General features: G+C 35.5%; 1 protein-coding gene and 1 long non-coding RNA gene across 4 annotated transcripts in view; both read left to right on the top strand.

Annotated features, from left to right (window-relative positions):
- The first annotated feature begins 5,285 nt into the window (after positions 1-5,285).
- On the top strand, positions 5,286-5,759 carry LOC107714162 (uncharacterized). Its single transcript, XR_001636960.1, has 3 exons — positions 5,286-5,313; positions 5,548-5,590; positions 5,712-5,759. It is a non-coding gene; the product is annotated as an uncharacterized LOC107714162 (long non-coding RNA).
- Positions 5,760-12,534: 6,775 nt separating this feature from the next.
- The window catches only part of LOC107714193 (gastric inhibitory polypeptide receptor-like), a 22,881-nt gene continuing 9,923 nt past the window's right edge, over positions 12,535-25,492 (top strand). For 2 of the 3 annotated variants that reach the window (XR_001636966.1, XM_016519961.1), the window contains exons 1-5: positions 12,535-12,766; positions 21,600-21,759; positions 22,295-22,391; positions 22,741-22,848; positions 24,317-24,435. Coding sequence is in view for 2 of the 3 variants with exons in the window: in XM_016519961.1 (XP_016375447.1) it covers positions 21,703-21,759; positions 22,295-22,391; positions 22,741-22,848; positions 24,317-24,435 (381 nt within the window). In the remaining variant the exon portion in view is untranslated. The remainder of the gene's footprint in view (positions 12,767-21,599; positions 21,760-22,294; positions 22,392-22,740; positions 22,849-24,316; positions 24,436-25,492) is intronic. The other variant, XM_016519962.1, reaches the window with a different exon arrangement.

Raw genomic sequence — 25,492 nt, 5'->3', positions numbered from 1 at the left:
TTGGAGCTAAACTCTGCAGGACAGTGGCCCTACAGGAACAAATTTGGACTTGTATAATTAAAATGATTTATGGTCTGTTTTCTTTTTAATTATATAATTTACAGCTATTAATGGAAATGATATTTTTATTGTATACGTTAACTTAACATTTGATTAAAAAAGTTTTAAAAATGTGTAATATAAAAAGTAAACTATACATCAAATAATTTTCAAATGAAATTAAAAAAAGGTTAAAATATGCATTTAAAATAAATGTTTTTTAATAATTCATTAACATATAAATGTAAACATTTTTGTGCTGAGTCATTTAAAATGTTGGCAGGGCAAGTGGAAATCTGAACTATCAGAAAAATACTTAGTGTTTGAGCTGATTTTGGCATGTTTAGTCTAATATGTCCCAATATTCATAGTTATTACTTAGAATGCCTTACAGTACTGTAGTAGATAGAACTTCAATCTTTTGGTCAATTGTTGACTCAATCAATACTGTAAATGTCACTTGAGATGCAACACAAACTAGTTTTGACAATGCATGCTGATCATTTTATCAGTTATACTTGTTTTGTCATGTCAAAGACACTGCATACACATATACTGTAAAAAATATCTTAATGCATGAGTAATACTCTTGATGCATGAGTAACTGCTGATGAGGAAGTACAATTGAAAAATCCTATTTTTTAATCTAGAATTTCTGCTTCTATACACCTGTCAGGACAAGTTCTTTGTGAACATGGCACTGTTGCCATGATAATAGTAAACAAACAGACCTACTAAAACAATAGATACACCTGAACACCTTTGCATCTTAATTCCCATTACTAGCTTTACATTTTTGACATCCTGGCAGGGTCACATTCCATTAGTTTGACGCATGACCAATAAAGCCTGGAAGCCATTTTCATTTGACGCAAATGTGGGGTTACTTCACGTGGAGGTCCCGACTGGGGTAGGCCTGAAGCTTCAGCTGTCCTGCTCTCAAAAAGGAATGCCCCAAAAATTCTCAGTCTGCCAATGTGTTTTCTTATGACTAGCAGCATGACATAACCACACAGCTGTTTCTGCCTGGAGCAACTCTGCCAGAACAAGACTATTGAGTATGTCCCTGTGGTAGTTAGTAAACCTTCTTTAACTCAATCTAGACTTTCAGTTTTCCATCCTCATTATCCAAGGTTTACCGTATTAACCTGCATGGACCAAGGTTGAAGAAAGTTTTATGTATAGGAAAATGATTGAGCTATTATACAGTAGATAATATATATTTTTCTTTAAAAGGATAATTCTGTCATCATTTACTCACCCTCATATCATTCTACTGCTCTATGCATTTCTTTCTTCCACAAACTCTAGAGACGATATTTCAAAGGACATTGGAAAACAAATGACATTAAAGCCTCCTGACATCCACTGTATGGCCAAAAATGTAATCTTCTTTTATATTTCAGAGAAGAAAGTAAGAATATAGGTTTGGAACAGCATGAGGGCGAGTAAAAAAGGTATGGATAAATGTAGAGGAAAAAGTGATTGTCAGAGGGGCTGCACTTTCGGAAGAAGAAAGAGCATCTAAAAGCTGTGCCCCTGCCAAGAAATGTCCTGCATCTATTGATAAGAATGTCTTGGCAATCAAGTACCTTTGCTCTTACTTGTTGGGCCTTGCACTCATCACAGAACCACTCCAGCTGATGGCCCATGAAATGCTGGTTTCTTTGGCTCTGAAAGAGTTCCTCTTTGCATTTAAGCATTAAGAGTAGACATGTTGATGGTGTCTGGTAAGATTTTTGTCCTCTTCTGATTTTCAAAACACCTGTCATCCTGTGATTATTCGCATTATTGTGAACAATGATGTCATTTCACAAAATATTTGGGTAAAGCTTTAATATAGGGACCAATTCTCAAGTTGCTTATGAGCATGCCTTTTATTAACGTACTGGCTGTTTAGTAGTACTTATAAAGCACATATTCTGCATGACCATATTCATATATGAAAACATATACTTTTTGGGCCCTATCATACACCCGGCGCAATGCAGCGCAACTCATTTTCCCATCCTGCGCCGCGTTGTTTAAATAGAAAATGCATTTGCGCCCATTTGTGCGCCCATGGCCGTGCTGGTCTAAAAAAAGGGGTGTGTTCAGGCGCATTGTTGGCACGTTGCTATTTTGAGGAACTGAAAATAGACTGCGCCACAGACCAACTGGAAACCTGGTCTAAAGTCTGGCGCAATATTTTTTCTTTGTTATTTAAAGAGCGCGTTAGTAATATGGGCCTATAGAGGGGTGCACAACGGCGCGTACACTTTGCTTATTACACACACAGGGACGCGCAGCAGCACACAAACATTTTTAAAAATGAAAAATTACATTCCGCCATGTAAATAGCGAACCTGCCACGGCGCGAGCGCAACTGGCTTTTAAAGGGGATGGGAGATGAGACTCTGATTGGTTTATTGCACGTTACGCCCAAAAAAACATCCATTACTCATTAAGAGAATAGCACCAACCGTTTTCCCGTCGTTAAACTAGCAAAAGTGGATTCGGACACGCCCTAAGTGCACCTGCGCGGTGCGCTTTAGACCATGCACTTAGATCGTTAAAATAGGGCCCAATGTGTGCAAAGAAAACACTAATAACATAGCCTAATTTATTCAGCAGTTCTTCTCCCCGAGTTACCGTCTTCCGCCATTTTGGAGCGTACCCCAGAACGTAAATCAATGCATGCTGAACATAAACAATGCTGAATAAGCTGATTAAGCTCTGGGGTACTCTCCAAAATGGCGGAAGACGGTAACTCGGGGAGAAGAACTGCTGAATAAATTATGTTATTATTGTTTTCTTTGCACACAAAAAGTAATCCTGTAGCTTCGTAAAATTACTGGTTTAAACCCCTGATGTCACATGGACTGTTTTACCAATGTCCTTGCTACGTTTCTTGCGTCGATTGTGGTAATATCATTGCTGTCTATGGAGAGTCAGAGAGCTCTCAGATTTCATCAAAAATATCTTAATTTGTGTTCCAAAGACGAACGAAGGTATTACGGGTTTGGAACGACATGAAGGTGAGTAATTAATGACAGAATTTTCATTTTTGGGTGAACTATACCTTTAACAACGACCTTACTAACTATTAATAAGCAGCAAATATTGGGAGGTTATTAAGGTCAAATTTGTAGTTTATGGTTTGTTAATAGCAAGAATTAAACCTTGAAATTAAGTGTGACCAATATTTGTATCTATGCCATCTTATTCTCATTACAATAACCCCTTAAACCCCTTGAAAAGAAAAATCGGTGCTTGGATTTTCAAAGCAAGGCTGCAAAATAGGCCCATAGAAACCATAAGTGGCAACATGCAAAAGAAATGGGTCTTTAAAAAAATCTACAATTCAATTATTAGATTGATTTAAAAAAAAAAAAAAAACAGTAATGTACAGTATGTGGAAAATAATGTGTTTTTTAACTTTAAACCGCATAAACACATTTCATTACACCAAATACACAAAATAATGTTCTTTTTAGCAGCATCATATGACCCCTTTAATGTCAGAAAATGCTGATAAAAGAAAACAAAAGATTTCGAGTTAAATGTTATGTTATGAAAGCCGTTGCCACAATCACTAGAATGAATGTTTTTAAAGACTCTGCCTGAAATGGCATTTTCATTTAGATTTTATATTTAGGTCATTTATACTTCATCTCATTTCTGTCAGTTCTGGTGATTGGCATGGATTGTAGGTATAATGGTGCCAGATACTGAGGTAATGGGAATTAAGAATGCAGTAAATCTGTGCTGGCAAACTAGACTCCTCAGATCAGCTCACTGACATGTTCCTGGATGATTTTGGGGTTTTGCTTCAATTGAGCGCAAAATTCCTTTTAATGGTTTGCAAAAGTACTATGTTCTGTTGTTATACTTTATTTGATGTATTTGGTATGATGTCAGACAATTTTTAGGAAGTTCAGGTAAATCATTTAGTTTACAACTGAATCATTTCAGTTGCATACAACAGTGCATCACATCTTGTTGTTTTCCATCCCATGCTAAATGTCAAACAATTATTATGATTTACCAGTATGCCAACACAGGATGTAAATTCTCTGCCACAAATATACACAAACAGTCACTCTTTGTCTTTTTGGGTGTCTATATGGGGCTCCTCTTTTTGGTTAGCATGCTTGCCTGGAGGAATCCCAGATGAAGAGTATAATCATTTTATTGATTAGTGAGAGAGACCTCCAGATAGTTATTTGTCAATTTCATTTGCTGCACACACAGAGCTTTGTGTTTTGATCTCCCCCCTCCCATTTTCAGATAAAGCTTTATTATTGTTATTCTATTGCGTGATATCTTCAAGAATCAAGCCCTGCTGTGGCTGATTTATCACTCACTCTGACACTTGTTCGTGTGTTTCATTGCCGTTATCTGAACATCTGATTCCTCACGAGCACTAAAGTACTGGACAGAACGATTGGAGAATGTGGTTTGTAATAATTATACCAATGAAAGATTATTTTGTGGCAGTGGCACGAATGTTGTGGAAAATATGTGAAATCACAAAATAGAGAGGACACTCCACTGAGAGTGCTAGGGTTTAATTTGATTTGGTTAATTGAATGTCAGTTTTTGCTTGAGGAAGTTTCCTCTTATGATGATTCACTACTAAAATTTACATTTTATCCTTATAATCAAAACAACAGTTACCACCCAGTTTAATTAACTTGTCTTGTTTGCTTAAGAATATTATGAAAATGGCTAGTCAAATGAAAGGGCTAATTTCTAAAACCTATTTTATTTTATTATGTTTTTGTAGGTTTAACAGAGTAAAATCAAAGTCTTTGATCAAAGCAATTTTTGTACATATTGTGATTTCATTTTATTGCAGACTTTTGTAGTTTAATAATTACACAAGGCCATATGGTGGTTTATTTTATTTCAAATTAATTGTTCAGCTATAAATTAACAAAAACATTTAATCAAAATAACTGAATATTGTAGCTGAGCTCATAAAGTCATCATGACAAACTTGCTGATCTTTTGTTTTGTACATGCAAAGCTGCGCTGTAATCGTTCTTTTTAGTTCGTAATTGGCTTCAAACAAACGATATAACAGTTCTTGTTCACATTAATAAAACTGATTAAAGATTAAACTTTAAGATTTTAAAAATGCTCAACTGCCAATTAGGTAGCGATATCCATTAAGAGTGTAATTTGCCATTCAGTGTGACTCATGGATTCAGTGCTCTGTTATAAATATCTGGTGTATTCGCTGTGAACATACTTTGGGTTGACAACTTATTCGGAACTGGCATACCTTGGGTAAGGAAGTTTAGGGTTAATTAACTGGGCATTCTGGGTATAGGTGGCAGTAAGTTACACTCTAAAAAATGCTGGGTTGTTTCAACCCAACTTTGGGTCAAATATGGACTAACCCAACTTTTGGGTTAAAAATTTAATGTAAAAATTTAACCCAACGGTTGGGTTAGTCCATATTTGACTAAGCTTAGAAATCGCCTATCTAGCATGTTTAAAAGTATTTTTTTACCTTTTTAGACAAACCTGGTGCCAGTCACATGAGAGGAATGTGCACACACAGGTACCTGATTCATTTAATCAGAGAATGTTTAATAAATGTTTCAGCTTGTATGTCTTCAGATATATTTTATATTTTGTGCTTTGCCTTAAAAATATTTCTTTTTTTTCATGGTTCTCCTTAGGCGTGCTGCAGTGCAGACCACAACTTCATGCTTGAATAGTGTGCACTGTGTTCAGAATCTCATTTTGTCGCTAAACCCATCATTATGTAGAGTCATGTGAGCAGTTCTAAACGCTCATTTCATTTTAATCCAGCAGTAATACAATAAAGAGCTCAAGTGTGGTAAACAAACACTATTACAGGTTGACCTGCCGACCTGTGGGGAATTAAACTGTCGTGAAATTTCTCTGGGGTTACCTACAAGGCCGGACACTCAGATGGCCTTCATTTATTTTCCAATCATGTTCATCTGACTAACATATAAACATTCATATAGTTATTCAGAGCATATCAGAAATGAAAATGCTAAATTTACTCCTGCAAATGTTACCAGCAGGACATTGACAAATCTCATTGTTCTTATCGGTTGTAAGTTCGGAGAGGAATACTGAGGATAAGTGGAAGGCATTTTAGTGCAATTCAAAGTTACAAAGACTAAAAGAGGAATGTTGCGTATTTGTAAAGATTTACTAATGTTAAGCAGGCTTAAAGCTTTCAACTGCTAAACTAATGCCACTCTAGACATGCTGATTATACAACATACTGGAGGTTGAACAAGGTCTTTTTAATGTATTTTTTATATAATATTTGAACCTTTGACGACCCCAGCTCCATCCATCCATCCGTCCGTCCGTCCGTCTACAAATTAGTGGTCAGTCACTTTTTATTATAAATAAAATATTTATGAATCACTTTAATTATATAAATAAGTGAAGGGGAATAATATTGTTTCTAAACATCTCGTTCATCTGTTCGTTTTCAATTTGCCTTGTTTTTTAATTGGTCTGAATTAAATAAATGACAACTCTCAAGAGGCCAAATTTTCATAATTCTTGTGCTCCTAATTTAGGCCGTTTTTTTAAAAAGAGTAAACTCTTCACAAATATCTGACAAAGTGATTGCCTCAGTACTTTTTTTTGAGTACTAGAAAAAGGTTCATCAACAGTGCTCAACAGACATTACTAAAACATGGCCACCGTCATCGCAGACCTGTCTGGAATGTGTTCATAAGCTAGAATATTTATCATTAAGCTACCGCGGTCGAGACCAAGTGTCACCTATTGTGAAGAAATTTTTTTTCATCTTGTTAGTTCATTTCCTCTCAAAGCTTTGCAGCTACTTGGCAGCCTTAGTAGAAAGTGTCAGCTAGTGGAAAGTAGACTTTAACTTTTGGAGACAAGAACCAATGTCTGGAGCTCATGCCTCTCGCCAACACCACCGATTTCTACGCTGTCAAACATATATTTAGAAATATATAGCTTTTTCTCATGTTTATTTTCTGATGGATTGTGTCTGTAGAGCACAACAGGTGGGTTCCAGAGCTAAAAATCCCATTCATTTTCTTCATTGAGAAATAGATTTGACTGATTCTGTATATAAACCTTTCAAAACAGATGTACTATGAGCTCGGAAAATATCAGTCTGCTATACTTCTTTTAAAACCATCAGCCAGCATTACTTCTCTAAAAATTAAATCTCATTTTAAAAGAATATTTAATTGTCATGTTCTAGGTGATTAACTTTATATTGTTTTTATACATTTAACTAATAATTATAAATCAATTTGTTTGATTTAATATGTTATTTGCAAAGCTTCATGGGATTGTAGTTCATTCATTCATAAAAGATATTAAGCACAAAGTCCTTTTCCTGATTTTTGTATGTTTATTCATTTCATTAATATTCATTCATTCCGTTTGTAATATAATTTATCTTGGAGCTGCTTGTTTTAGTTAATGACTTGGAACTGCATCTAGCTAACTGTATTAAAGTAGATTAAGAAATCTGATTTAACTGCATTGAAAAATATTTTGAAATCCCAATGAAAAAATGAATGGAAATATACTTCCAGAACCAAGACCACTAAAAAGTAGGCAATTGCCATTATGAGCTATCGCTATACAAATGTCTCTAAGCAAAATTGGAACATATGCAGTACAGTGTATGAAATATGTAACCATCAACCAACCCTAAAGTTATTTTTGTTAATGATATTTTTTATCTAGATTTACTGAACAAACAGAATATTATGTCCTTGTGTTTGTAGCTGTCTAAACTCCCTTTGATGATAAGGAGGCCACATGCCATGCATTGTCCATTTCTTCGCCCTTTAAAATGCAGATTTATGGTGCTTTTCCTCCGAAACCAAGGTTATTTTCTTGGTGTCGCAACTACTTTGAAATCAATATGCTTAAGTTGTTAAGAATGGCGCTTCATCTTCATTTACAGCTCTTAAACATGTTGTAAATATTCCAATGGCTGTCATTCCCTTTGGACAAGGATACAATTCTGGAGTATTGCTGTATTTCCGTTGCTCTTTACACTGTGGACTGATAAGAACTCCAAATAACATTTATTCATAAGACTGTCGTTTGTTTCTATACAGATAAAGAATAGCACATCAGCCCTCGCTCTCGCATGTTCACTGCATAAAGATGCTCCACTAATGTCTCACATTTTAATAATGGATATGAATGAGGAAAAACTCCTTATTGTCAGCATTTAGCCTGCATACTGTACAAGCAATATGCACACATCCTCGTTGAATGTGACAGATTTACAGGTATAAGCTGGCATCTCATCTTAAATCAGCCAGGAACAGACTCGTTCTCATGCCCTTGTGCATTTCACAGTGCTTCACCAACACAGAGCTGTGTGAATAATTGCTCCAGGCCGATAAACTGTTTTATGGATAGCAATAAATAATTGTCTATTTAACCTACGCTTTGCTGCTTCTGACATTTCTAGGACACTACTATGTTAATTGTTCACCCAATCAGAGCAGATGTTTAAAGAAATGTACATTAGAGCTGTCCAGAATTGTCAACTCTTACTCTTCATTTAACATTAAACAAAGTAAATGATTTGAAGATCTGAGATACTCATTAACCATTGTGTTCTTGTACCTGTGACTTTAAAATTGATTTAGTCATCTGTGTCATTTATGTTCACATTCGAACTTAACTTGAAGTATAAAAACTCAACCATTTGTCCCATTTGAGTCTTATACATTATACAAAATAATATATGCAAAATGAATCTACACTGCTCACTTAATGTAACCGGGCAGTCGAGACGTGAGACGTGCGGATCCATGTGCAAGCTTTTATTGTGAAACATGGTCATAATACAGGCAGGGTCGAACAACAGCAAGCAAGTATGGGACGGGCAAGACACAAGAGTATTCCTAGGAAAGACGTGGGTTCTCGATCTGCAAACAACATCCGGAGGGCTTGACAAGAGGGGTAGTCCGATAACGTGAGCAATAATCCAGATGGGAAACAAACAGTGTCTGAGCGGTGAAACAAGGGTTAATCCAAGGAACACGGGCAGGAATCAGGAAACAAGGCAACATGAAATGACAAGACTAAACTAGAACGAGAAACTAGGCTCCGTAAAGCAGCTATCACATGGTGAGTGATAAATGCAGAACAATACTAGAGATCAAACAGGAAATAAACACGGAATGGCTTGGTAAAGTAGCTAACACTTGGTGAGTGAAAAACGCTAGACAAAACTCGGCGTTGAATGGTGGTGTGAGACTGATTTATATAGTGTGTGTTATTGGTTTCAGGTGAGCTTGTGATTAGAGCAATGGAGTATGGGAAATGTAGTCCAGGGTGATGTGTAACAGTCTGTGTGGTGTGAGAGTCAATATCATGGGAGGGCCTCTGGTGGCAAGTGGATGGAAGTTCATGGACTGGATTCGTGACACTTAAACTGAATGTTGCTGTGCAACTTTTCACAGCACATGCACTTGGATGCAAATAAATGTTCTTTATTGGCACTGATGGTTCCATAAAGAATCTTTAACATTCATGAAACCTTGTTTCTTCTATGGCATTACCGTGAAAACGCCCTTTTGGAACCTTTATTTTTAAGAGTGTAAAAAAACTATCCCTTATCTGAATTGATTTTAAGCTAATTGGCTAATTCAAGTTGCTGATTCAGCTTATTTAAATGAAATCTATTTCTCTGCATATTGAGTGGTTACTGAAATGGAACAAGTACGGGAGAGAAACAGCGTCGGAGCAGTGAAACAACGGTGGAACCAAGGAAGAAAGGCAGAAACAAGGCAACATGAAATGACAAGACTAAACTAGAACGAGAAACTAGGCTCCGTAAAGCAGCTATCACATGGTGAGTGATAAATGCAGAACAATACTAGAGATCAAACAGGAAATAAACACGGAATGGCTTGGTAAAGTAGCTAACACTTGGTGAGTGAAAAACGCTAGACAAAACTCGGCGTTGAATGGTGGTGTGAGACTGATTTATATAGTGTGTGTTATTGGTTTCAGGTGAGCTTGTGATTAGAGCAATGGAGTATGGGAAATGTAGTGCAGGGTGATGTGTAACAGTCTGTGTGGTGTGAGAGTCAATATCATGGGAGGGCCTCTGGTGGCAAGTGGATGGAAGTTCATGGACTGGATTCGTGACACTTAAACTGAATGTTGCTGTGCAACTTTTCACAGCACATGCACTTGGATGCAAATAAATGTTCTTTATTGGCACTGATGGTTCCATAAAGAATCTTTAACATTCATGAAACCTTGTTTCTTCTATGGCATTACCGTGAAAACGCCCTTTTGGAACCTTTATTTTTAAGAGTGTAAAAAAACTATCCCTTATCTGAATTGATTTTAAGCTAATTGGCTAATTCAAGTTGCTGATTCAGCTTATTTAAATGAAATCTATTTCTCTGCATATTGAGTGGTTACTGAAATGGAACAAGTAAAGAAACCTATTGATAATTGCAGCTTTTTGGAGGCTATACTCAGGTTGGTGCTGTAAGTTTTATGAAAGCTACCTATGATGAAAATCCTCCATGAAGTACAGTAAATCTTTGTGCTCTAAACTCAATTTCATAGAATATTAACATATATAATCATCAAAGTGGGACTGTGATACTGAATGTCAAGGTCACTTACTATACTTTTTATGTTAGATAATCAGTTGTTTTCAAAGTAGATTTAACTGTAATACTTTGCGGTGGAAATTGTCTCCATCTAACAGGTACAATCAGAAACGATTGAAACAACCATTTGTGAGCATGAATTATATTTCGTATTTAAAATTAAGTTAATTATTGATGCTAAAACTCTTACAGAGTTTCTCTCCTGTCTTTGATTAATGACTTTAGCCTTTGCTTTGAAGTTTATGGAGTATCTGATCGTTATTCTAATGACTATGTGATGTCTTTGAATGTCTAGGCAAAACGAACACATTCTACCCTAGTGATTCTAGTGCACAAGTTCTTTATACCCTTTTTAATTTAGCCAGAATATTATGCAATCTACGGCCCTTTGTAGATTACATAATATTTTGGAAGTGTGCACCCCACTCTCTGTCAGGAAGAGACATTTTTGTGTCCATGACGTTGATTTCTCTGGCACATGCAGCAAATTATTCCTTACTAATTGGAGTGGTAGTTTCACCTTTTCCTAGTATAAAATAATAAATAATTACACTATAAAACTGTCTTAGATTACTAATCAGTGAATTAAATTCTGGAGCTTGACCTGGAGGAATTCTATGAAACTGTGCTTATATACTCTGTGAATGTGTCATCAGAGAGAGTATATTAAACAATGGTTGTATATCTCAAAAGGCAACTATAGCATGAATTATATTAGGGACTATTAATACCGATGTACATTCCATCTCTTGGCAAATATTTATTGGAGTCATTCTGGGTTTGGTTCATATCACTAATTCATAGTACTAATGTGTTTTAATCGCCCATCTTTACTGCTGCCATTGATTTGGGTGTGAAAAGCAGACAAAATCCCTTGTGTTTAAGGCAGGGATACAGGTTGGAATGCCAAACCTTCTCTACCAACAGTGACTCAACTGATACGGTTTAAAAGTAGAAAGTAAAATTAGATGACACATTAATCCCAAAATTTACCAGTAATTGCGCTATGCATTAACAGTGAATCCCACTGCAGATTTTCAGTTGCAAATGTATAAAACACATTTAGCCTGGTGGAAAGTGGGTCATTTGTGATTTACATGAATACAAAGGCTAAATATTAACACTGGGCTAACATTTAGTTAATTGTTAATTGACATCAAACCTGTCAGCTAATGCCTGTTATAAATAAAACTGGACTACTACAAGACTTGATCAATTTCTGCCAGACTAAATAAAGTAAATGTTTTATACATCTATCCTTTTGTTTTAATGCTTATGATTACAGATGTATTTCAAACATACAGTAATGTTTATTGTTATTTTTGGATGCAAGCCATGCAAGTGCAGTTTTTAAATGGAATGTTAACTTCCAGATATGTGAAAAAATAAAAGTTGGGTGCGGATTTGTTTATCATAATTGCTATTCTGGAATGCTGAATGTTCAATAGCCTGAATAATATTGTTGCTGCTTTGTAGGTTTTGCAAATGGCAGAATGGTAATGCTGCTATTGATAGCTGATGATAGATGATGACCTATTTTTGGCATGATGAACAAGCATGGGCTCAGCCCATGTGAGGAAAGTTTTATAACAATACAAACAAACATTTCAACACCAACAACATTTTACAGCCCACGCATTTTTATCCACATCTTTGTTTCATTTATGTTTTCCTTTCATGAATTCGGTTTAATTTCCCAGGAGTTATCGATTTAGTTTATGGTGTAAAATTTTAAAATAAAGTTTTTTTTGTGTGTGTAAAATAAAGGTTCCAGGTCAATTCTCATGAAGTGTGACGCAATTTTGGCTCCTGCCCCTTTAAAGGACAAGAACATCCTTCTGTCTCGCACCGTTTTGTAGGTGACGTGAGTCCACACGCTTCGTTGTGCGCGCTCAGACTGTCTATGTGATGGACGTGTGGAAGCGCAGATTCATTTCTTCTGACTTTGGACTTACAGAATGATTCATTTTGCCGAGAAGCCGAGCGAAACAACTTTTCTCATTTACGGAGGAAATTAGACTGGTTTACAGCACCTTTCAACACGACCAAAGGAATTCACAGAACATTTCTTGCTACTCAAGAACATGTTACTCTGAACGGTAGGATGGTGAATATTTACCATATTAGTGAAATTCTGATTTGTGTTTTGTGTGTCTATACACTATACCTGTTATGTGCTTGTAGCCATTTAATACGATTCTGATTTTCACCTAAGTGATATGTCTTCATATGGGTAAATTGAATTTCTCATGCTGTTAGGTTCATAACCGACACGCGTTTCACTTGCAAATTAATTTAGGTTGTCCATATGCTTGATGTGACAAGTTTTTAACAGTCGAGTTCTGTCTGTGTTGTGGTATTTAGTATGAATGATTAATAATCTCAGAAGAGCTTCCATTGCTTGGCGTTTTGACTAAATGTGCTCTTGTTCTCGATGCTGGGAACCAGTAAATAACATCTCAGCTAATAGAAACAGTCTTACTATGCAAGTATGTTTGAAATTGTTATATCCATAATCAAAGATGTTTATATAGCCTAATAGGTACGAGATGATGTGCTATTTTGTGTATAGTCGCGGTTAAAGGGAGTTGTTAGTCACGCGCAGCATTTAAAATGGTGTTTAGGCTACATTTGTTAACAAATGTAGCCTAAACACCATTTTAAATCACTCTGTTTTATTGTACAAAATAAATATCTAATTAGAACATATTTATTTGTATAACTTTATTAACCGTTGCGCGCATTAAAGTCTGATTGAACTCATTGTTTCACAGAGCTTGAAATTAATTAACGGCGTGCCAATGAAAAGAAAGCACGTGGGATAGTCTTGAGAAAACAAAACATGTCTCAACAGCGGAGCTCAAGACTTCTCTCGTACTGTCTGGCCGGTTCTATCCATAGACGGAATATATAAAGTGTATTTTAATACGCGTGTAATAGGCCTCTGTCAAGGAACAAATGAACCACAGTGTGTGGTAGCCTAAATGGAAATTTAATCACTTTCTCAAATTTTCTCCATGGCAATATTTAGTGCAATCTCAACATGCACAGCACAGTGGTTTATGATAACCCTGAAAAGCTGAGGAAGACAGACTTGTTATTATAGTAAAATATGCTAATAAAACGTCAACATTACAAATGACCCATACAACTTACCATTTTATAACAAATAAAATGAAATGATTAAAAAAAAAAATTTTTTTTTTAAATAGCCTAGTAAAACGTATTGTTGTTGATGTTTGTGAAGCTATAGTTATAGTTATGTAGAGGAGCGTGACCAGGGTTAGAATTGATCTAAATTGTAATGTGATAGGCAGTCAAAAAAAAAAAGGACAAAGGAATCAGATTACCTTTTTCCTCTTTAGTATTTAATTACATTATTACTGGCATTTTGGGCTCATGCATGATATTTATTCCTATTCCAGGCTGTTTCTCAGAAAATGCTGCCATCTGTTTCCCCTGGCTAACTATTTATATGTAATTAACTGAAAAATCAGAGATACTGAACATAATCACTCGGTTTTATTGTACAAAATATGTTCACAATTCATCACCATATATTTAAGTGCATTGTGTTAAATAGAAAAAAATCTCTGCCTAAGTTTTTGTTCATTTCATTACTTTAATTTTTACAATATTTTCAAAATATGAATTTAAAATTATGTGTGAATTATTACATAAAATTGAACAAGTTTAAATGAGTGACTGAAAATGAATTGTGATATAATGTGGCACTTTATGATTAGGGTTAGTAACAAAATAATATATAAACACAATGCACTAATTGCAATACTGAGGTGGGAAATTATGATTTGTTGAAAGTCTGAGATAAAAGTCTGAGCTTTATTGATTTTACTAAGAAACTTCTTTATTTTATTATGCTTCATATTAATATATACTCCTCTCCTACTGAAGTAATTCCTGGCACTGTTTGTGGGCAAATATGAACCCATTCATATGAGCTGAGTGTTAAAAGGAGACAGTCTTGGCATCACAGTAGGGTCAGAAAAATACACAGTGCTAATGTTTTTCACCACTTCATCATAATCATTATAATTAACAGGACTGTGTGTGTGTTCATGTGAACACTTTCCACTCTAAAGTGAAAACAGCTAATAAAATCCCATCCTTGAGTCCTTTATGCTCACACAGTCAAGAGTTTAGTCTCTCAAATCATCACTGGTTGTTCATTAGGGCATGCATACAGTAGTTTTGTCTGCCAGCCTTACATGCTTGATTTGAAACGCTTAGCGGAAACAATTACAGATGCTATGAAAGAAACTGTATCCGTGATTTGGCTTGCAGAATTGTCTGTTGCAGTTCCCGGAAACACATAAATATGCCGTAAGACCTGAAGAAAGCACTGTCCTATTTGATTATGCACCCTGTTTTCAAGTGCCAAAGGGTTTTACACCCATTACTTTTTTTGGTTGTCTTTAAATATTTATGTTCACGGCCTTCCCGTTGTATACCGGCATCGGTGTTTGATTTATTCCTGGATCGTACAATGGTGCTATTTTGATCATCTTGTTTTGTATTTCACTACTTTGGGATACGCCAGGCTGATCCTGACCACAACAAGTATAATGTTCCTACAGCTGTGGGTCTCAGGAGTATCTTGCATTTGCTTTTACCAGAAATAGAAACTAACTAGACTGTCTATTTTCAGATGATGTGTTAATGATTGTTTTGAAACATGTCGTCAGAGAGTGGATGTGCAGCGTGGTGGGTTGAATGTTGGGTGAATATTGCAGTGTTTCACGGTTCACTGAACGTCCACCGAATACTCTGTTTGGAGAAACGTACCAGAAAGGAATTCAATACATGATTTTCTCATTGAAAACGAGAGACTTGAAAATAAAGGTGTAGTTTTTGTAGTTAAAAGTGACGTTAATATTTTGTGAGATGGAGATTTCTGCTCTACAAAAAAATGAAAAATGCAGATTCAGAGTAAAAGTGCATATTTAAAAAAACAAAAAAAAATGAATTTGAAGTCATTTTCTCTGTGTCAGTGTTTTGCCTTTGTAAGGCAGTATTACAGTCTGAATTGTAATAGGAAATATTGTTTACAAATTTGGACATTTGGGAGGTACTATTATGTTCTTACCAACACACTCTCATGGCAGTTCGTAACTATTTTACATTTTGGCAAATTGGTGGTGACTTTTTATGAATTTGTATGATTTCAGTCGTATGTTTTCATGCAATATTCTTACTCCCCACTAATAGTTAGTTTTAAGAATGTACCTTTATTCTTAGTTTTTCTTTCAAAGTTGTACGCATTCATATGAAATGTAAAATAGGTTATGTTTTCTCATGAGATTAGAACAGGTACATACTCTGTTTTCAAGCAAAATATGGTTTCACTATATGCTTATTTTGACCTCTCAGAATTCTTCTACATGTTTTTGGCTTCCTAAAACAAGCAACTCAACAAGCTACTAATTTGCTGCTTATTAATAGTTAATAAGTTAGTTATTAAATTTAGGTATTAGGGATGTAGAATATGGTCATGGAGAATATGTGCTTTATAAGTGATAATAAACAGCCAATATGTTATTAATCGGCATGCTAATAAGCAACTAGCCTAGTTAATAGTGAGAATTGGTCCTACTAAACTGTCACCAAACTATTATATTCTTGTGGAACTTATTGTCAGTTCCAGCTTTAAAAATATATTTGATTTGATTTTGAATATTTCTGAATCACTCTGAATCAAACAAAGGCTGGACTGCATATGCCCACAGAGGATGCATTACAGTCCTGTAGATATAAATAATCTGATACAGCTAATGGAATATCCACGTTTTTACTTTTTGACCCTTCGAACTCTTGGGCTGGTTTTGGGAAACCATTTTTAATGTTCATAGATCACTATGAAAGATGTAGTATAGGAATGTTAAACAAGCTGCTTTGAACAGAGAGTGTATGCCATTAAATTTAGTACCCAGGAGGTCCTGGGTTTCAATGCTTTAATAGATCTCCAAACATGCCCATTCTGCATTCCAGTTCTCTGAGCGGAGAACAACACTCACCCATCAAACACAATACAGACCTTTGATGATTTATATGAATTATATTTGGCTTGTCAAACTAACAAAGCAACATCTAAATCAAACTATCCAATGGTTTAAAGCAATGGCTGTCTATTCTGTGCGGGGTGAGCTACATTTCTAGCAAAAATGCCTTTTGCAAACCACTGTGAACTTTGACGTATTGTTGTTCACAGTGATACAGTATTGTTGACGTATATCGTTGTTCATTCAAAATATTGCAGAAAAAGAGAACAATCAATGCGGGGAAGATGTTGTTTACGTCAAAACCGAAACCAAGCTGTTCACACAGAATGCATATTTATTGCATTTTCTAGAGGGACATCTATCACCGTTGCACTCGCGTCTCGCACAAGAGAGCCGCATGTTTAGAAAGCTATGTAAAATTAATGTAAATTCAACTTTTAAAAAAACATGTCTCAAGACTTTATGGCGGTTTTCCCCATCCCACTGCATCTCAAGTTTTTAAATGAAGAAAGTACTCTTTGTGATTGGTTTTCGGTGCTTTGTATTAAACTATACATACATGCATGATGCTGTTTTGTTTAAAGGTGTTATTTTATTATGCTTTGAAGAAACGTGCATAATATTTTGCTCGATGCGCCCTCTTGTGGCCTCAGGAGAGAAGCCAAAAGCTTTTTTTCCCCCCTAACTGAAATTATGCCTTTTAAATTCGAATATAATTTGAATATTGATAATATTTAAGTAAAAAAATCGAATTTAGTTTTTCAGCCATTTTGACAGCCCTATATAGTGTGTGAAGGTCTCTGAGTGCAGGACCACCTAAGACATAAGCTATTACTCTGGAGAGAAAAAAACAACAAAACTCTCTTTTCACTTTCTATTTCTGCCAGAGCTTTAAGTGAAGGGCAGGCCTCTTATAAGTCACCAATCCCCAATTCAGTTTGGGTTGAATTTCAAGTAATGTGAAAAATCAAGATGTACTGATGCTTTCCTTAACTTGCATTGATTGTTTGCTGGAACACGAGAATTTAGTTAAAAAACATGTTTTTTCCTATGGTTACATTAATGACATTTTTGCATAATTAGACAAAGTCTGGTCCTTATTGCAAATTATTTTACTTGATATGAAATACATGATGTCACCAGCTTCATGTTGGAATTTCTGTCTGTCCAAAAGTCATTATTTTACAGACAAAATTAAGTCATAAACTGTTCAAAAGTTTGCATCAATAAGACTTTTTAAAATAAATTAATCATTTTATTTAGCAAGCATGCATTCAATTGATCAAGAGTGACAGTCAAGGTCTTACATTGTTGCAAAAGATTTTTATTTCAGATAAATTTGGTTCTTTGAAACCATTTCATCAAATAATCCTGAAAAATATAAGTTTATTCAGAAATATTAAGCAGCACAACTGTTTTATATATTTTAATAATAAATGTTTTATGAACAGTAAATCAGCATATGAAGAGCTCAAATGCAAAAGTGCCGTTTGAAATTTTCTTCTAAAATTAGCATTTTTATCAGACTCCTTTGTGTGGGTTCAGTAATTTCACTTTAATTGCAATGAATAGGTTCTTTTCATTGCTGTTAAAGTGAAATAACTGAACATAAACATAGGAGCCTGAGAAAAATGATCATTTTAGAAGAACATTTTAAATGGTACTTAGAGGCTTTTGCATCTGAGCTCTTCATATTAGAATGATTTCTGAAGGCTCATGTAACACTGAAGACTGGAGTAATGACTGCTGAAAATTCAGCTTTGCCATCACAGAAATAAATGTTTTAAAATATACTCAAATAGTAAACAGGTATTTTAAACTGTAATAATATTTCACAATATCACCTTTTTTATTTATATTGATCAAATAAATGCATCCGTGGTGAGCATATGAGATTTTCAAAAGCTTAAATACAATCTGACAGACAACCAAGCTTTTGAACGGTAATGTAAGTGGGGTGGAATATGATTCAGGGCTGGTAACCTGATGGTTGCTGGTTTAAATCCCACAAGGAGTCATGAGATATCATCATTGAGACTTTGACTAAGAAACTTTACTCCAGGTTACTCCAGGAGGATTGTGCCTGTATTAAGTGTACTGTAAGTAAATTAATAATAAACTAAACGACTTTTTATTTGCTAAAGGACTACACTGTCTACTTACATTCTCTGTTATTTTTTTCATATTGTGATGTACAGTTAATCAGTGGGCCTAGTTGATTTGTCTGACCAAAATGATGACTGTTTTCCAGCAGCTCTGTGATGTTGTGCCTGAGCAGTGTTGCTCTGTTGATTGTCTTATGGAAACTGATATGCCTGGAATAAAACACAGGCGAATGCTCTTGCCTTTAAGAGATGCATTGTCTAATGACCTCTTTTCTTATCCTTAAATGGTTGCTTGTGAAATGTCGGTTGGTGTGCCATAAGGGTTGGCAAACTGTTGTGATTTAGAGTCATTTGACTCTGTCCAGGGTTTGGTGTAATTATATTTTTGGCTGGGGCACAAATGGATATCCTGGGTTAAGTATACTCGATGAATTAATCAAAATAACTTTAAAGGTTATGCAATACAAACTTTGCAGAATTGCTTTCTGGCCTTCATGGCTAATTTGTTGCGTAATGCAGCACTCCCCACTCCCCAGAACTTTAATGGTAGCATGACAACACAATCGTCACATAAATAAAGGCTGATGACATATGCTCAGAATGCTTTCTCAAACATCTAGTTCTAGGGCCATAGATGACTGGGGAAAACAATGCTAAATGCAATCAAATTAAAATGCAACAATTAAGCAAAATATGATTTAATAGGGAGGAGAAGTTTTGTTGTTGATATTACTGTATTTTGGCACAAATTCATCTCTGGCCCTCATCTTAAAAAAACACATGGTTAATCATGAATTGTGCCAAACACATTATGCAAAAAAGCATGACACTATTGAAATATTAGAGTCATTTAAATACTAAAATTGTCCGTTTTGATCTATTCTGTTAATGTGATGCAAATAGTTTTGTATAAAGATGTGTATAATAAATTCAAATAGTTGCTCTTTAATACAGTAATTTTGGTACTAAATTGGGTCAGTATCCAAACATTTGGGTACTGAAACAAAACCAGTTCAAAACTACTTCATTGTACCACGATTAGGGAAACCTTTGAAGGAAATATTACCAGTTTTCATGTTTATGTAACCAACTACATAACTAATTATATAATCATAATTAACAACTCAAGCATTAAGAATTTGAGCACAGACTGTACTCAAGGTCAAAGTTTTCCCTTTTCATTTAATTATTGAAATTACAAGTTTAAGAGGAAGAAGTAAACTCTGTTTATATTCCGCTAACAATGTGATCAGAGTGATTACATGGGTGTCCTCTTCCTGAATTTCCTTCTTTAAGTCCACCGTGTGGGTTTGTTTATACCCTCAGCACTTTCCAGCCTGTTTAACACAAAACCAACTAAATTATTCAACACCAACCTGATCATACATGATTTAGCAGGACACTCCTTTATTTACATCATCTGGATTAAGCAAAATGTTTCCTCCTTTTGAGCACGCTTGAAGAGACTTCAGTCAACTGTTTCTCAGGAAAGGAGCTCAAATGACCTTCCTCCATGAACCATGATCGATTGAGCTGAGATTTAGCAGCAGTGTCTGGATTTTGTTGTCTGCTGAAGGGCTCAGTCACCCAATTTTGACAAAGGCCGTGTTTATTTTTAGAAAAACTACTAATCTTTTATGTGGTTTCCTCATCTATAATTCATGTTCTAATCCACTGTATTTTGTGAATTTCAAGGGAATTTTCTCGGTGTATTTAGTTCTTCTGGTTTGCGCAATGTCATATTTCTCTGATTTTAGAGAGGGTCTGAAAAGTAATAATATAAAAAATTTTATTGCTCATAAATGTCTGATATTCTATGCTATTTTTAAATTCTACATTAATTAGATAAGCTTAAAATGCTAAAATAACAAAAAACGTTTGTTATTTGTTCAAGATTGCATTTATCAGTGTTCAATAAAACATAAAACAAGTCATGTTTTTGATATAATACCTTGAGTTGATACTCAAGTAAAGGTCTTTGCACACCGAGTCCGAAATTCTCGTCCAAAATTTTCGCACATTAAAAAATAACAATCACGTTTGCACACTGCCTCCAAAACTTTCGTCCGTCATAAACAAATTCGGATCGGGCTCGATTTTCTTCGTTTTCGTATCTGTAGCAAGCATTTTGATAGGAAAGGATAACGAATACGAAAAAAACCCAAAAAAAACACATGCAAAAACTTCAGACTATTTGTTCAAGATTGCATTTATCAGTGTTATTAAATAACTAATGTTTTTAAATATTGAGTTGAATTAAGGTCTTTGCACACCGAGTCCGAAATTCTCGTCCAAAATTTTCGCACATTAAAAAATAACAATCACGTTTGCACACTGCCTCCAAAACTTTCGTCCGTCATAAACAAATTCGGATCGGGCTCGATTTTCTTCGTTTTCGCATCTGTAGCAAGCATTTTGATAGGAAAGGATAACGAATACGAAAAAACCCCCAAAAAAACACATGCAAAAACTCCAGACTCCGTGTGCAAGGAACTTTACTCTTTACTGGCAGGTCTGGTGTTTCTGAAGTGGCTGACAAATTGCTTGTTTGGATTATGGAAAGAATGAACTACATATGTACATGTCTAAGGAAAAAGTGACAAACCTTTATGTCAAGTTAATGCAGGTTTGGGTCAGATGGGCTACTTTCATGTGTAATGTTTTATTGCAAAAGATTTAATAAGGCTACATAAAGTATAGGCAGAGACTGGAGGTTCAAGAGCTTGGAGCCATCTGGTTGTTAATTCTTTTCGAACTGTCAGATCTATGCTTCCCTTAGAATTCTCTGCTGTGTTTCGATCCCGAAGGGTGCAGCTGGTGGCACGTAGGTCTGAAAGAATGGCCTACCCTGGTTCTGGTTGGACGAGGGCCCAGCTTTAAGATGTATGGCCCCTGGTACCTGTCTTAGTGATGAAGAGCACCCCCACCATCTTCCTCCTCACTCTAGCTGTCCTGTGCAGAGCTGAGGTATTGATCAACATATACATTTTACAGCAAAAGACAGCAAGTCTCTGTGTGTGTGTGTGTGTGTGTGTGTGCTTACATAAAGCGTGTCCATAATACATGTCCCGCAATACCTATTACTTATGTTACTTTTATAGTGCTTTTTTGGCATTTTTGAACTTGAAGGTTTTAGTCTTTCATTGTAATGGACAAAAAATGTTGCAGAAGAGTGTTTTTGCAGTGATGCCTTAACCAGTTTTGGGTTCATCAAAAAAACTTTCAGTGAACAGTTCTTTAAAGAACCATTTTTTCTTAGTGTTAAGAACATTTTAATAATCTAAAGAACCTTTTATGCAATGAAAAGGTTCTTTGGATGTTGAAGGTTCTTTACGGAACCATCAATGTCAATAAAAAAAAACTTTATTTGTAAAAAGTGTGGCAAAAACCATGAATAACTGTCAGAATTTCTTGCATGTAGGGTGATGAATTTAGGACAATAAGACCAGAAACATGTATCAAAGCAGTAAATAAGGGCAATTTTGTCATATGTGTCTTTCAGAGTGTGAGTGGGAAGACGGTGAAGGACACAGTGCAGGAATGGAACAGGTATCGGAACGAGTGCATCATGAAGATAAGCTCACAACCCACCCCCTCGGGTATGCTTTAGCTCATCCCATCTGTGTGTGTGTGTGTATGTGTGTGTGTGTTTCTATATCAACATCGGAAAACAGCTAGTTGAGATTTACTATGTCTATAAAGAGACTTAAACACACAGAGAGGAATGTTTCACTAACCACTCTAAATGTTTGTCATGAATCTTTCTCGCAATATAAATCTTGCTTGCCTAAGGAGTGTCAATAAGGATAACGTTACACTTCTAACATGGAATTTGACAATTAGATATACAATTTCATATATAATGTAAGCTCTGACAGGAGTTATATAGAAGTATTGAACCTGTCTGGATCAGTGTCATATTCACATTAAGTCTATTTTCTCCATTAGGTTTGTTTTGCAAAAGCATGTTTGATATGTACGCTTGTTGGACAGATGGAGTTCCCAACACAACTGTGAAAGTGCCGTGCCCCTGGTATCTGCCTTGGTATGATCAAGGTATGGCTGCCAATAATAGTGCCTATTGGCATGGAAAAATAAAAATGTTTTACAAATTTCATGCAGTTCACCAATTTAATCACATCTTAAAGCTTAAAGGGATAAGTCTACCCAAAAATTGACATCACTCACTCTTGTGTCATTCCAAACTTAGATTTACTTGTGAAACGTAAAAGATGATATTTTGAAGAATATTGTAACTAAACAGTTTTGTTTTCCCTTGAATTTTCGCCGCTGGAGGGCGCGTATTCAAAATAAACAAAGAGACAAAGGCGTAGTTTGATGACGCAGTGACTGAGTGTGGAATTATGGGAGTTGTGGTCTTCATCCCCACAGCCGATGCAATGCGACGAGACTTGGGCAGAAATCATGTTCATGGATGAGCTAATGATTTATTAATGTAGTAGGGTGAGGCTGAAAGCCGTCGAAGCGAAACGAAACCGCTGACCGAGCGTGACACACGGCTCGAAAGCAGCGGCGCTTTTATTATGCCACAGTCGACCGCTTCCGCTCCTTCCGGTCGTGCGTATGTGGGGGAAAAAAAGCAGCGCTGTTTTATCATACTAGATACATTTGAAAGTTCTGTTATTATGCTACTCTGTGCGCTCGTCACCGGTCTATTAAAACACACAACATATTAAAGCATCTTTGGTGTTTCCATGTTTTCTACAAAACAAAATCGGAAAATCGAGGGAATTGGCAAGCGACCCAATGACACTATAGACACGACCCGAATTTTGACTCGTGTACAAAATTGCTTATTTCTCTGGATTTAAACATTCTTCGAAACATTTGGGATAATGTAAGTACACAAGTCAGCAAAATATATAACACTGTTCTAGTGGTTTTTGGATATTTTAATAAAAAAATCTTACATATTGTGCCTTTAAATCCAATTATGGGTTTTTCTGTATGAATCATGCAAAACCTGTATAATCCTAGGGTGTTGTGAGTGGGTATCAGGACATTTATATGTAGTTTCTAAGCTGTTCTTATTGCCATTTTATTTTCTGCCAGGTAAAAACCATACACCCTCATAATACAAAGATACAAACTGAGGTGGTACCCTAAGGTACAAAAGCTAAAAGGTACATCTTTGTACCTTATTTACCCCTAAATGGTACATATTAGAGGTACATACTGTCATTTTGTACCTAAAGTGTGCATAGTAGTATTTTGGTACATTAGTACAAGCACTAAATACAGTACTTTTAGTATTAGTATTTTGAAAGGGTACTGCTTCAGTGACAGTTTTGTACCTTTTTTCAGAGAGTGTTGCATTCTTTTAGAACATGCTAACCATAAGAATGAGCAATAATGGTGTTTTTGTTAGCACATTATGAATTATGCCGTTGGTTATAATTTATGTGACTGTGTTCAGTCGGGACTGAATTAATAAAAAGGTTCATAGTGGACTCTCAAATATTAGACATGTTTGAAAGCTGTTGTCTGTTACTGTCCTCTGTAGTGCGTAATGGGTTTGTGTCGCGGGAATGTGGTCCAGATGGCCAGTGGCTCACCGTCAACGACAGCCGCACATGGAGAGACCACTCACAATGCAATGCAGATGACAACCAGGAGAAACAGGTGAAGTGACCCCAAACAGAGCATTAAATGGTGTGTAAAATGAGAAAGAAACCTAAAAAGAGGTGTATATGGTTTATCAGTGGTTCTGAAGACCACTAATAGATTTTAGTAGATTGTATTTTTTTTCTATGTACTGTATGTAAGGTTTTCATTATAAGAAAACAGCTGTTCTGCTAAATATATTTTTGTGGAAAATCATAATTTTCAAGATTCTTTGATGAATAGAAAATTCAAAAGAACAGCATTTGTTCGAAATAGAAATCTTTGGAGCATAATAAATGTCTGCTGTCACTTTTGATCAATTTAATGCATATTGCTGAATAAAAGCATTAATTTCCTTTTAGCATTTTGAAAAAGGATATGACAAATAAAGTTTTGGTAGACCTCCTTTAGTGGTACTGTAATTTTTTTGACAGTTAGAGAGCTTAGTTTAGAGAAATATGACTAATCAGTTGATAAACATATCTAAAAATATTGTGAAATAAATAGGCATAATTAGTCACGCTAATTATGTAATTATTCATGCTATGTTAAAACAGTGAAATTAGTTGTTTGGCTTTGTTGAATTCAAGTTGCAATTCAGTAAATTCCACTTCCTGTTGTTCAAGTTCAAATTAAAATTCCATTTTAACCTCCTGCCCTACCAGATTATTATATAAAGTCAATTATCATTTCTTAAAATCCGAATTCTTCAGTGCCCTGTCAGGCGCAAGTTCATGCCATTGTTCAAAACGACTACAAAAAATGTCCACTGAAAGAAGCCAAGAAATGAATGTAACAATTTAGATTGTGATGCATAGAGGATTTATGTAAAATATGAAGCAAGCTGCATGAATTTTATGCAGTTCTGTAATTTCACGAACCAAAGCACTTGGAAAGCAGCCACACTAGTGTCATTTGCAGAGCTCTGCACTCATTTCTTATTGGCACAGCAGACTTTATCTCCTGCTCGCAGAGTTATTTTCCAGAGTTATAGGCTATTACTCACTAGTGTGATCCATGAATATAAAGCTATCATTACTCTTCGCCTGAGGCTTTCAATGGCTGTCAGTATGAC

The sequence above is a fragment of the Sinocyclocheilus rhinocerous genome, unplaced genomic scaffold, assembly GCF_001515625.1.
Source record: "Sinocyclocheilus rhinocerous isolate Xijiao unplaced genomic scaffold, SAMN03320098_v1.1 scaffold1561, whole genome shotgun sequence".
NCBI classification, from domain to species: domain Eukaryota; kingdom Metazoa; phylum Chordata; class Actinopteri; order Cypriniformes; family Cyprinidae; genus Sinocyclocheilus; species Sinocyclocheilus rhinocerous.
Note: the sequence above shows the minus strand (reverse complement) of the source record. Positions and strands in the feature narration are given on the sequence as shown.